This window comes from Musca autumnalis, unplaced genomic scaffold (genome assembly GCF_047663935.1).
Source record: "Musca autumnalis isolate F117 unplaced genomic scaffold, ASM4766393v1 scaffold_4, whole genome shotgun sequence".
Taxonomy (NCBI): domain Eukaryota; kingdom Metazoa; phylum Arthropoda; class Insecta; order Diptera; family Muscidae; genus Musca; species Musca autumnalis.
The window spans coordinates 238603855-238617638 of record NW_027411977.1 but is presented as its reverse complement, the minus strand read 5'-3'; the positions used below and the strand labels follow the sequence as shown (position 1 = coordinate 238617638).

The 13784-nt window shown below is 36.0% G+C and overlaps 2 protein-coding genes across 2 annotated transcripts; one reads left to right on the top strand and one right to left on the bottom strand.

Moving 5' to 3' along the window:
- Positions 1 to 5533: 5533 nt before the first annotated feature.
- Rpn10 (regulatory particle non-ATPase 10) lies at positions 5534 to 7429 on the bottom strand. Its single transcript, XM_073987855.1, has 6 exons — positions 7265 to 7429; positions 6896 to 7036; positions 6715 to 6829; positions 6078 to 6650; positions 5938 to 6022; positions 5534 to 5875 (listed from the first exon to the last, which is right to left on the bottom strand). Exons 1-6 carry the CDS (start codon positions 7288 to 7290, stop codon positions 5643 to 5645), a joined length of 1173 nt encoding a protein of 390 aa, XP_073843956.1. The 5' UTR covers positions 7291 to 7429; the 3' UTR covers positions 5534 to 5642.
- Positions 7430 to 9572: 2143 nt separating this feature from the next.
- VhaM9.7-b (Vacuolar H[+] ATPase M9.7 subunit b) lies at positions 9573 to 10706 on the top strand. Its single transcript, XM_073980992.1, has 3 exons — positions 9573 to 9841; positions 9933 to 9980; positions 10061 to 10706. Exons 1-3 carry the CDS (start codon positions 9747 to 9749, stop codon positions 10188 to 10190), a joined length of 273 nt encoding a protein of 90 aa, XP_073837093.1. The 5' UTR covers positions 9573 to 9746; the 3' UTR covers positions 10191 to 10706.
- Positions 10707 to 13784: the final 3078 nt, after the last annotated feature.

Sequence of the window (13784 nt, the reverse complement as noted above, 5' to 3'; positions counted from 1 at the left end):
TTATGCCTCTTTTAGGTTTACTTGAATATGAATTTCTACATGAACATGGGGAAAAAGTAACGATTTTAAGAAACTCTTTAGAATTTATTCAACGTACAATTATCTGGCGGAAGAGAAATGTAATTTTCGAACAATGCTTACAATCAATTATTTTTGATTTGGAAAGATTTTAAAATATTGCTATAAGCAAACTAGCTACACATTATACTGTAGAAACGTTATTCGGACAATTTAGAAAGCGCGTTCCTTTAAAACAAAATGTACCAGTGAAATATCTCTTAAACCTGAAATCCAGACAGGATGCAATTTTAAAATTAAAAAAAAAAACTTGTCTGAAAAATTACTTTGGTTGGAAAGAGATATTTCATATGAAGAAGATTAATTACAAAAATTAACACATATAGTAAAGTAACTTCACCAACATTTGTCAAATTTTAATAATATATAATATCTACAATTTGGATTTAATAAAAATGTATTAAATTGATACCTTTTTAATGTATTGGCAAACATTTGTGCATATTTATTTATTATTTTTATTATTTAGTATTTAAGAAACTGTAAAAAATATATGCAAAAATTTGCCAGCAACTGTAAAAAAAGGTAAAACAAAAATAATTTGAAGTGTAGCATACATTAGAAATGCAAATAACAAATAATGTCATGGTGAACAAAGTTACAACAAATGTTTAGGCGGGACCTATATGGGAATGTGAATGCGCAAAATAAAGCCTCATCATTCCAAGTCAACCTCATCCCACACATGGTGGTCCCTGTTATCGCTAATGAGGCTCTGGCGAGTCTTGTCATATGTTTGTGTGCGCAACAAGAAAACGAATAAGGTAAGGAAGGGTATTGTGCAATGCAATGGGGGGATCATAGCACGGAATTAATCCGGCAAAAAGCTCTAGTGTCTTTTTGCCGGATTAAACCACTTTATGAGGATTTATTTGACATTTGCGCTATGGAATTGACATTTGAAACCCAAAACACACTGGGTTAATTCGGTTAAGTGTAACCGGGGTATTAAAAACCCATCTACCCATAGAAGTTTTTTTTTTAATGTTAGGAAAGGTTATTGTCGGTGGTGGTGTTGTTGTGTTCCAAAGTACATTTAATATTTCCCGAAACTATTTAGGGACGTAAAAAGTTCAAAAATAATAACATAAATTTTGATAGTGGTTTGAATACATTCACATTTTGTCTTCTTTTAGGTTTGTCTTCCACACCACTGTACATCCGTGAATACCGTGGCTTGAAGTAAATTCCCCCACTTTGCAGTTGATGAAAAGCTTTATTTAGTTAAAAAATATGTGTTAAGATAGTAAAGTTGGAGTGAATATTTTGATTGGTAACCGAAAATAAAAAGTACTTTCCAGTCAAAAAAGGAAGTGCACGAAATTTGAATTGTTTACCTTTTGCAACCTTGGCAGAAAGTTTTTGAAAAGTTGGTGGGTCATGAGACGTAGAATGAGTCTGTTATGTGAAATCTGTGTAAATTATGATAACCAAAATTAAAAAAAAAAAAAGATTTTGGGACTCTTTTGAATAGCCTCTCCATGATTAAAAATTGGCCTTCCTACGGTTTATGAGAAATCAGTGGGACTACATTATGTTATGGAAGAATAAAATCTGTGTGGGTTGAGATAACCGAAATACTTGAAACATCAATCACTTTCGAACAATCCCCCAATATCAAATTTAGGGGTCGATCATCGATAACAATTATCGTTGAGTGGCGTTGCCAGTTGTCAAAATTGATCCACGTATGGCAACTCTCAACTGAAGTTGCGAATCTCAGTTGACGAAGCGGCTGTTCTTCAGCAACCACAAATTTTCAGTTGCAGTGAACATTTTTGAAGAAACAAGAAGTAAAATAGAAGGAAAAATAAACATTTTGTTACCAATTATTCATTCTTTGCATCATTAATTAATTTTGTGTATCAATATGGTGAAAATAAAGACAAAGCAACAGTTCGAAATATTAATTGATAAACTGAGTGAAAATCCAAACTTAGCCCGAGGAGTTTGGGTTTTTGTTGAAACCAAAGCCACAGCGGATGAAGCGTGGAGGTCCATTTCGGACATTTTAAACAGCCATGGACCTCCAACACGAACACTTGAAGAGTGGCAGAGAGTCTGGATTCACTTTAAAGCAACGCCACTGGTGGTGGTCCATCACAAGAAGTGACAGCAGCAAATCTTTTGCAAATGAATTTGGTGACAAATCCAGTAGGTTCAGTTTATGGTACTGTGGAATCATGGGTACTCCCTCAAATTTCTTCTAATAAATGCAATGTCCTGTACATTTTCTTCTTCATCATCAAAAAATAATTCCACCGAACTTATCATTTTTTGGGATAGCAAATAAAACTTGACGATCCGAAGATTCAATGGGCAGGTTATATTCCAATCTTGGGTTGTTTTCCAAATTTGCTCGAAAACTCAGCCAAAATATTAAAATATTGTCCAGAATACACAAGAGTTATCTAAAGCGCAATAATTTTTAAAATGTTTTTTTTTTTTGCGAATAGAGGTCACAAGTTTGAAAAAACACTGATCGATAACATCCCAGCAAAATGTTTGCCTCCAAAGATGCAGTTAAATGATATGTACAAGTGATCTGGATGTGCATCAAATTATGCATTTTCACTGATGATTTTTACAAGAGCGTGACTACTGAAAGATGCACTCCAAAGCACTGCATTTTAACTAACCCTTTGGCACTGCATTTTAACTGACCCTTTGGCATTGCATTTTAACTAACCCTTTTGCACTGCATTTTAACTGACCCTCTGGCACTGCATTTTAACTGACCCTTTGGCATTGCATTTTAACTAACCCTTTGGGGTAGAATAGGAGGCAGTCCAAAGCACGTGTTTGGTACAGGCATTCTGCGGAAATTGTGCAAGCCATTACAAAATATGCCAGAACAAATAAAATGCATTTATTATTTGTGCAAAACAAAAATATTAACAACTTTATTACATTAACACAAATGATGAAAATTCTCCATTGAATTCAATCGCAAACATGCGTGTTTCCTCCGCTTGCATTTGTTCCAAGCTGAACTGTTTTTGCTTCATTTGCTAAATGGGTTGTCTTCCCATCACCAGTTAAGATTTCGACACGTACTCCAACAGCACTCCATTCGGAAATTTTCTTCTGGTGAGTTGCCGGAAAAATCTTCACAAATTAAATATTATTTAAATATTAATTATTATTTAGTTTGTATTAACAAATGTTTGGACAAGTTAACACGCTTATCTCTTTTTGGAAAATGAAAGCCGCTGCCTGTAGAGATGTACAATCTGATTTATGTACATATAGGGATCTCTAACAACTGCTAATAAAATGTAGCGAACGGAGTGCCTTTTTCACGACTCCGTTTGGACTGCATCCGGATGCTGTTAAATTGTGAGGAATTGGAGTGCCTTTTTCACGACTCCGTTGAACTGCATCCGGATGTTGTTAAAATGTGACAAGTGGATGTGATTCTTTAGATTGCATCCAAATGCGGTTAAAATGTGAGGATTGGAGTGCCTTTTTCACGACTCCGTTTGAACGGCATCAAAACATGCCGTGATAGAAGCAGTCTACATTGCACTACTTCCAATTTATTTTGCTGGGATGTTTATCGACCACCCAGTTGAGTTGACATTTCGTCTCAGTCGCGCAGACAACTCGTCGGTGTCATGCTTAAGTGTTCCATACGCCATTTGCCTGATTCGGGAAAAACTCAAGTTAATGTTTAAGGCCATACAGGATAAAAATGGTGCAATAATCCAATACTTTAAGGGCTCAGTTCTACTTAACTAAACTCAGAGAATATATCAGTAGTTTATTTTAGTCAGATATCTGTGATAGACTAGAATTTATGGCAAATTTTTATAATTGCAAAAAGTTGCTGAATTGTTCCATGGAATCTTTTTTTCATGTTTTTGTCAGTTTGTGTCACATGGAACACGTTTTGTCACATTTCAACCAAAACACTTTTTATCAATCGTGTTCCCCTCCCTTATATGAAGTGCTACTGTGGAGTTTAAAAATCAGGACTTTAAATGAAACATTTATTTTTCTCATATAAATACAATAAGGATCATTATTATAGGCTTCCTTAACATTTATTTAAGGGATTGCCTCCACTTATCACTATTTTTTGAGGTAAAAATTTCGATCGGACAAAACGGATTGAAATTTTGCATTTCTAAGGTAACATAGAACATTTAAACGCGATTTTCTTATAATACCATTTTTGTAGTCGGTTAGCTTCATGTCGAATGGACGTTTTGCGTATATTTTTGTGGACTTACATCAAAATGTTGTCTTTAAACTATGGATTTATTGTTTAAACGATTTATTGTTTAAACGACAATGTTCAACAATATTTGGATTTAGAAACTATTATTCTTCAGTTTTTAAACCAAGTCCTTTAAAACAATTTGTTCCATACGCCACACTTTTCCGTAACTTGGCAAAAATGGACAATTTTTTGTTCCAAACGCCATCATTTTTGGTGCGGAACAATTCGTTTTTGTCTATTTTTGTTCCATACGCCAAACGACATAGATATGGAACTAAAAAGTTCAAAGTTGTTTTGTTCCATACGCCAGGCTTTATGGATATGGAACAAAACGACAAGACTTTTTTTGTCACAAAGCGGATATGGAACATACTGGCATCTGAATATCTCAGAAACTATAAGAGATAGAGAAAAACCGACAAAAAGATCTGAAAGAGCATGGTTCAAAACCTTGTAAGGTACCTTAATCTCAAAATGTCAAAAATGGCGTATGGAACACTTAAGCATGACACCGACGAACTGACAACGCAACTCAAGTTTAGTGGCAATACAAGATAGACCCATTAAACATAAGTTAGCTATGATTATCTACGTGAAGTCTGTTAGCCACGGTTTCATATTGAACAATGGGCGAGTCGGACCACTGTACCTTTCTCAGTGATTATTTAAAACCTGTCCAGTAGTTTTTGGGTCTTGTCATTGGTAGCCATATTTCTCAAAAGTCAGTGTAGGCCGATGATATGCAAAGACAGTCGATTTTGTCCCATGGTTTCGTTGAAATACTTGCTCGGTTACAGTGACAGTCATCTTAATCACCATATAGTGGATAGGACCCCCACCAAGCAATGTCAGGAGTGATCTTCATGATCTAGAGAGAGGGTTCCAATGTTAAATGTTACAAAATATAATCCCCAGAAGAGCAAGCCTATTAAGCAGATTTGAATAGCATGCACACAGATGCAGTCGAAGATGCGATAAACTATCGTATGTATGCGGTCCTCGTACATATCCCATCTATCGCAGCTGAAGAAAGCTCGCTGCCACGACTACGTTTCTTTTGTCGTTCCACAATAGGCTGGAGCCAAAATAAATTTCTAATACGAAAGTGCATTTTTTAAGCATATTTTATATTTAGTATTCAGTGGCGGTGGCTACTCTGCAAAATAATTCTCATCAGATTTTTTTGGACCACACATCTCGATTTTCTTTTTGTAATGCAAAGGAATTACGTATAAAATATTAAATAAATGAATTTTTAATTGATTAATAATAAGAAATGATTCATTATATGCCAACGAGGGGAACGCTTATGATGACACCTCCTTTGACATTACTTAATTTACTGTTTGTCTGAGTTGCCATCATTCTTCTTATCCTTGTCTTTGTCCTTGCTTAATGAACCGACAGCATCACGTACAGCTTCCGATTGAGGATCTACACCGGGTAGATTTTCTAAAACACTTTGTAGGAAAGCTGGATCGCCAATAACTTCGGAATAGTCTTCATCAACTTCCATGGGGGCATTCTCTTCAGTTTTGGGGCGTTTGGCTTGTTGGGTAACGGTATCATCGGCTGGAAATATAAAACAGCATGTAGTTTGTATAAAGAACAAAATGTTTGAGGTCCATACTAACCTGCATCCTGCATAGACATTTGCATGGCAAAAGCAATCTGTTCTTCTTCAGTCATATTGGCAAAATCTGGCAAATTGTCATCGCTCTGCAAAAAAATCAACAATAACTTCCTTTCTAACTAAATGTATCAAAAAACATACCTGTTCAGTTGACATGGCCAAAGCACGCTGCAACATGGCCTCCTCGGAATTGGGTTCATCAACAGCAGCTGTGGTGGCAGCAGTAGTTGCGGTTGATGTAGACTTTTCTCCAGAAGACTCCTCAGCACTGGCTCCAGCAGCACGTCGTTGTTCCTCTTCTTGACGTTGCCTTTGTTCCTCCATGGAGACACGCAATGCCAAAGCCAATTCAGGATCTTCATTGGGATCAACGCCAAATTCAAAACCGGCTCCTCCCAAACCAGCACCACCCATACCATCTTCACCTTGGATTATGGGTGATGACAATAAAGCTTCAGACAATCCCGAACCGCGAGGAACACAAACCAAATGCGAGCTAGTACCGTCTTTGCCATTTAGGGTATTGATAAATGCTTGCAAGATTTCATTGTTGCTTTCATGATCGCCAAAGCTAACAATGTCTACATTGACCTTTTCTTTTTTCAAACGTTTGGCCAATTTAACCAAATCGCCTTCTTCGCTTTTAATTGGTGATCCCACAAACACAACAATACGCATTTTATGATTCTTTCCTTGGCGATGTTTCAGTACTAGCTGTAAATAAAAAGGCTTCGATTTATATGAAATTCCAGACAATATTTCCCATTTCTTTACTTACATGAGCAATACGTATGCCAGTCAACAGATTTATTTCGCCCTTTGGTTGTACCAAATGCATTTTGGAAAAAATACGTCCCACATCACTGGTTAGCGTGGCTAATACTTCTACGGTGCTACAAGAAACATATTTCAAATATTATTCTACTCAAATTTCTCGAAATTCACTATACTTTACTTACTTGGAGATTGTCATAAGGCCAACATTGTTTTCTGGATTAGAACGAACTTTAGTGAGGCAAACAAGATTAATGCCATCCTTTTGGACATTTAGACGTGTTGGAGAGTAATCACCATTACGCTGGTAATCACTGTTATCAAAACTAGAAACAAATATAAAGAATTAATGAACCATCTCCTCGGAATGCATTTTTTTGTACATATTTGCAAATTCATGCCCAGCAATATTCATGCAAACGGACAGACGGACACACAAACATGTTCGCACAAGAAAACGTCGTCAATTGTATCTTTGTAACTACACAATTTATTTATTTTGCTGAATTTGTTTAGCATGCATTTATTTCTTTATGTTTTTATTAAATATTTACCATATCATAGTACTTTCCAAAACCATTTTTACGGTTTTTTGAGATTTTTGTTAATATTTTTGCTTGTCACTTTCCCACTGAATAGTAATTATTTGCATTATCACCTCGAAATGACAGCTGACATAAACAACACAGATTTTCATAGTTGTTAACTTTCGCTTATATTATTAATGGGATTCCAATAATGGTGAGACTTGAATGTCGCCGTAACACAATTGGCAAGATTGCCAAGATAAATTTGACATTTGAAAGCAAGCAAATGCTTGGTTTACATTTACGAAATCCACTCGATTTCAACTGTCAAATCCATAGGTTAAACGTCAAATGAAATCCAGATGAGATTTCATTTGACGTTTGAGCTATGGAATTGACAGTTGAAATCGAGTGGATTTCGTAAAGTACCCATTAGCAAAAGAGCTGATTCTGCCACGGCCTTAACGCAATCTTTAATTTAGAGCTTTTTCCCGTGTTAACCCCCTTTATGAGAATTTATTTAAAGTATACGCAATGAATTTGACAATATAAATCCACTGGATAACAAAATAGCATAGTTTAAATATACTGTAGTTCTGTTCCTTTACGTGCAAGAATCTTCAAGTTTTTCACTTTTTATTCGAAAAGCGTTCCTTTACTTCAGATACCATACAATTCATATGAGAGCAGTTTACAACTTTTGCTACGTTTGCCGGTTTTACCATTTTCAATAGTAAAGGAACAGACCATGTATGTCAAATAAAATCAAGTGGACTTGAAACTATGAAGGCCTGCGTACATAAGCTGCTCTGTCTGATTGCCTTGCTTTCCTGCTGCATTTTTGACATAATAAAAATAAAAGAATAAAGAAGGCCGAGGAAATTTCGAACTGGGTTGCCCTTTTCTTTTTCATTCATTTATCAGGAGTAAGCAAGGTAAGCAGGCAAGGCAGCTTATGTACGCAGGCCTTGATTTATAGTAGGGTTGCACTAGAGTTTTTTTGCCGGGTTAACCCACTTCATGAGGATTTATTTGACGTGTGCCCTATGAAATTGACATTTGAAACCCAAACCCACTGGGTTAACCCGGTTGAGTGTAACCGGGATATTATTTGACATATACGCCATGAAATTAAACGTACTATAATTTCGGATAATATCAAACCTTTTAAAGGAAATATTTCAGACAAATAAGCATGAACCTACATAGTAGTCCTGTGTTTCATAGAATATAGAATAGAAATTCGAATTTATTGTTCTGTTCCTTTAAGCTGTAAATACATCCAATGTTTAGGTAAAATGTTTCGTTTGGCATTGATGCCCAAAAACTTATCTTGTTCTATTTCTCTATGTGTTGCACACAACGGCCCAGGGCCTGAATTCTTGTTCTATGAAAATTTGAAATGAAAAATATTTCCTTTATAATTTTTTTTTCATTTGACTGCTTTTTCCTTTATAAAAGTTTTCATTTCACATTTTCATAGAAACAGAATTGACACCAGGTTTATACCATGTTTACATTTACGAAATCCACTCGATTTCAACTGTCAATTCCAGTGCTCAAACGTCAAATGAAATCCAATCGATTTCAGATGAGTTTTAATTTGACGTATACACAACGGAATTGACAGATGAAATCGAGTGGATTTCGTAAATGTGAACATAGTGTTAGGCTTAAAACTTAACCATTTTTGAATTTGGCGGTTCGGCGGCGGCGGTTTTTTTTTAAATTTCTTTGTTTACTTGTCTCTAGTGTGGACCGGGCATAAGCGTACTCTTTTCTGGAAGATTCTGGTATGTAAATGAACAGAACTTATATGAGAGCAGGGACTGGATTCTTGTTCTATGAAAATGAAAAATGTCCTTACATTTTTTTTCATTTGACATTTATTTCCTTTATAAAAATTTTCATTTCACATTTTCATAGAAACAGAATTGAGCCCCAGTCACAACTTTTGACAGGATATACGAATAAAAGCCTCGACACATAAGAAGAATGACATTCTTGCTTAAGTCATATCTGGTAAATGACTAAAGACCAAGTTCGACCTAATTCAAATGTGATTCTGAAATCTTTTTATTAGGTCGAAATCGAAATTGAACTCGACAGTTCTTTGTTATTTTACCAGAAAGTACATAAGCATGTGTGGCAGCCATTTGTTTGTCTTCCCTTGACAGGTGATTATCATGATCAAAAGAATTAACATTAATTTTTTCCTAATAATTTACTTAAAAAGGTATATTTTTTATTATATTCACAAAGAAACATATCTTTGTCAACTGACGTGCATAATTCCGTTTCCATTCAAGTCACACTACTTAGTTATTATTCTTTCACATCTGGCAACACTACAAACTTAATCATGTGACAACGACGACAACCTGACCTGTGACAGAAAAAAACTTTATTTTGTTCGGTTGTTTTTTCCGTCGATTGGCTTGTAATTTTTAATTTTTCTTCGATTTTTTTGTGTTGCTTGCAAAATTAAAAGTTAAAAACAAACAACAAAATGGTTGAAGCCTACGTTGCACCCACCATCATTACCTGCATTTGGGGTTTTATTGGTATTATTTGCCCATTCTTTGCCAGAGGTCCAAACAAGGGGTGAGTTATTATTCGAGATGAATTATGTTACAGAGATTTGCAATTGATTGTAATCCATTGTTTGTTTCCTCTTTACCACACCCACCTTTAGCATTACCCAATGTTGTCTTATGTTGACAGCTGCCACTTGTTGGCTTTTGTAAGTTGCATATTTATTTTCCATAGCCAATTTCAAGGTTCTAATCAGTTGTTATCTATCTTCTCTGTCCCCCCTTATAGCTGGCTGTGTTGTTATATGACTCAAATGAACCCCTTGATTGGCCCTAAACTATCCATGAACGAAATCATGATTATTGCCAAGGAATGGGGTAATCCCATCGAAGACACCATCGACATCACCTATTACTAGAGGAGGAAAGAAAAACAATCGAAGATAGATTTCCCCTTTTGGGAATCATATCTATTATTTCGTTGGATTATTTGTTTTAGTAATACTACTTTTTTGTTTTGTTTGTGAAATTTACTGCCCCTTAAAAGGGTTTACAATATTCCATCAGTATATTATTATTTACTTTTATTTTCGTTTGTATTCCATATAATTGCGTATTAATTATTCAGCTGACTTCTCAAAATAATCAGCAGGTGCCTTAAAAGTTTTACAATAACAAAACATGTGACCTTCAAAAGTTAACAGCACAAATTTTTGTAAATTATCTATTCTCTGTGTACAGAGCTTTACATTGTTATTGTTTGCCTTGTGAATGTATCGGATCAATCATAAATGGTGTGTTGTGTTCTTGTTAAAAATCAAAATTTTTTGTGTAAAATATAAAGCCAATGTTATACATTAATAATAATTATTCCCATGTACATGTCTTGTTAAAACTTAAAAAATAAAAATCGAAGAAAGTTAAGAAAAATCAAATTTAAACATATTTTAAAGTCGTAACGGGTGTTTCTTTGGCTATCTTATCATCGGCAAATTTTTGTTCACCCCTTAAATGATATTAGGATAATAGAGGGAGAATACAGATGGATAAAAGGGTGTAGATCAACCCTGCTCAGTACGGTGACGCTAACAGGCAAATCTAGTTCGGAAACTCGTCGAGGCGACCTTTCTTTCAGAATGGTTCTACAGAAGCACCATTTCTTTCAGAAAGGGCAGGAAGGGTATATAGAAGCACTATTTCTTTCAGAGAGGGTCTATAGAAGGAAAACTTTCTTTCAGAAAGGTGCAGAAAGGTGCTATAGAAGGACCCTTTCTTTCAGAAAGGTGCTATAGAAGCACCCTTTCTTTCAGAAAGGTGCTATAGAAGCACCCTTTCTTTCAGAAAGGTGCTATAGAAGCACCCTTTTCTTTCAGAAAGGTGCTATAGAAGCACCCTTTTCTTTCAGAAAGGTGCTATAGAAGAACCCTTTCCTTAAGAAAGGTGCTATAGAAGCACCCTTTCTTTCAGAAAGGTGCTATAGAAGCACCCTTTCTTTCAGAAAGGTGCTATAGAAGCACCCTTTCTTTCAGAAAGGTGCAATAGAAGCACCCTTTCTTTCAGAAAGGTGCTATAGAAGCACCCTTTCTTTCAGAAAGGTGCTATAGAAGCACCCTTTCTTTCAGAAAGGTGCTATAGAAGCACCCTTTCTTTCAGAAAGGTGCTATAGAAGCACCCTTTCTTTCAGAAAGGTGCTATAGAAGCACCCTTTCTTTCAGAAAGGTGCTATAGAAGCACCCTTTCTTTCAGAAAGGTGCTATAGAAGCACCCTTTCTTTCAGAAAGGTGCTATAGAAGCACCCTTTCTTTCAGAAAGGTGCTATAGAAGCACCCTTTCTTTCAGAAAGGTGCTATAGAAGCACCCTTTCTTTCAGAAAGGTGCTATAGAAGCACCCTTTCTTTCAGAAAGGTGCTATAAAAGCACCCTTTCTTTCAGAAAGGTGCTATAGAAGCAACTTTTTCTTTCAGAAAGGTGCTATAGAAGAACCCTTTCTTTCAGAAAGTTGCTATAGAAGCACCCTTTCTTTCAGAAAGTTGCTATAGAAGCACCCTTTCTGTCAGAAAGGTGCTATAGAAGCACCCTTTCTTTCAGAAAGTTGCTATAGAAGCACCCTTTCTTTCAGAAAGGTGCTATAGAAGCACCCATTCTTTCAGAAAGTGTCTAAAGAAGCACCCTCATTTTCATTTTTCAAGGTTCTATAGAAGGCCTCTTTCCTTCAGAAAGGGTCTATAGAAGGCCCATTCTTTCAGAAAGGATCTATAGAAGCACCCTTATTTTCAGAAAGGGTCTATAGAAGCACCCTTTCCTTCAGGAAGGGACCGTTGAAACCCCCATTCTTTCAGAAAGGGTCTATAGAAGCACCCGTTCCTTCAGGAAGGGACCATTGAAGCCCCATTCTTTCTGAAAGGGTCTATAGAACATCCCCTTTCTTTCAGATGGATATATAGAAGCAACCTTATTTTCAGAAAGGCTCTACAGAAGCCCCCTTTCTTTCAGAAAGGGATTATAGAAGCCCCATTTCTTTCAGAAAGGCGCTATAGAAGCACCCTTTCTTTCAGAAAGGCGCTATAGAAGCACCCTTTCTTTCAGAAACTACCTTTAGAAGTTCCCCTATTTTCAGAAAGGGTATATAGAAGCACCATTTCCTTCGGGAAGGGAACATTGAAGCCCCCATTCTTTCAGAAAGGGTCTATAAAACCCTTATTTTCAGAAATGGTCTATAAAACCCTTATTTTCAGAAAGGGTCTATAGAACATTCGCTTTCTTTCAGAAAGGATCTATAGAAGCACCCTTTCTTTCAGGAAGGGACCATAGAAGCACCCTTTCTTTCAGGAAGGGACGATAGAAGTCCCTATTCTTTCAGAAAGGGTCTAAAGAAGCACCCTTATTTTCAGAAAGGGTCTAAAGAAGCACCCTTATTTTCAGAAAGGGTCTATAGAAGCACCCTTTCTTTCAGGAAGGGACCATTGAAGCCCCCATTCTTTCAGAAAGGGTCTATAGAAGCACCTTTATTTCAGAGAGGGTCTATAGAAGATCACCTTTCCTTTAGAAAGGGTCTGTAGAAGCACCCTTACTTTCAGAAAGTACCTATAGAAGTACCCCTATTTTCAGAAAGGGTATATAGAAGCACCTTTTCCTTCAGGAAGGGACCATTCTTTCAGAAAGGGTCTATAAACTCCTTATTTTCAGAAAGCGTCTATAAACCCCTTATTTTCAGAAAGGGTCTATAGAACATCCCCTTTCTTTCAGAAAGGTGCTATAGAAGCAACTTTTTCTTTCAGAAAGGTGCTATAGAAGAACCCTTTCTTTCAGAAAGTTGCTATAGAAGCACCCTTATTTTTAGAAAGAATCTATAGGAGCACCCTTTCATTCAGGAAGGGGCCATAGAAGCACCCCTTTATTTCAGAAAGGATATATAGAAGCACCCCTTTATTTCAGAAAGGATATATAGAAGCACCCTTTATTTCAGAAAGGATATATAGAAGCACCCCTTTATTTCAGAAAGGATATATAGAAGCACCCCTTTATTTCAGAAAGGATATATAGAAGCACCCCTTTATTTCAGAAAGGATATATAGAAGCACCCCTTTATTTCAGAAAGGATTTATAGAAGCACTCTTTCTTTCTTATAGGAGAAACGGACACCGTAACGGTAGGTTTTCCTAAACTGGGGCCTAATTACGACATTCGATTCGATCGAGTATTTGCTCGTGAATAAAAAAATCGAACTATGAAAACCTATGCGTTTTCAAAGAACATTGAGAAGGTAGATGGTAAAAATGGGTTTATTTTAAAATAAAAATTAAAAAACAAAATTTTTAATTAAAAAAATGTAAATATTTGTTGAAATCGTTGAAAAATGTACGAAATTATTTATTTTTGTAAAACATTTTGAGATTGTTGTAACAGATTGCTAATGTATCTACCTTATGGGTCGATTCCGTATTGCGGGGCGAGTCATGTCGCGTCGTCTATCTTCTCTGTGACAAAATTTAAAAAATGCACTACGTAAAGCG

Bases quoted from the DNA above. Each gene is read 5' to 3' on its own strand.
- Rpn10 (XM_073987855.1), bottom strand. From the start codon at position 7,290: ATGGTTTTGGAAAGTACTATGATATG. The intron at 7,037-7,264 runs GTAAATATTTAA...ATTTGTTTCTAG, and splicing joins TTGGAAAGTACTATGATATG to TTTTGATAACAGTGATTACC. The intron at 6,830-6,895 runs GTAAGTAAAGTA...TGTTTCTTGTAG, and splicing joins GGCCTTATGACAATCTCCAA to CACCGTAGAAGTATTAGCCA.
- VhaM9.7-b (XM_073980992.1), top strand. From the start codon at position 9,747: ATGGTTGAAGCCTACGTTGCACCCACCATCATTACCTGCATTTGGGGT. The intron at 9,842-9,932 runs GTGAGTTATTAT...ACCCACCTTTAG, and splicing joins GCCAGAGGTCCAAACAAGGG to CATTACCCAATGTTGTCTTA. The intron at 9,981-10,060 runs GTAAGTTGCATA...CCCCCCTTATAG, and splicing joins GCTGCCACTTGTTGGCTTTT to CTGGCTGTGTTGTTATATGA.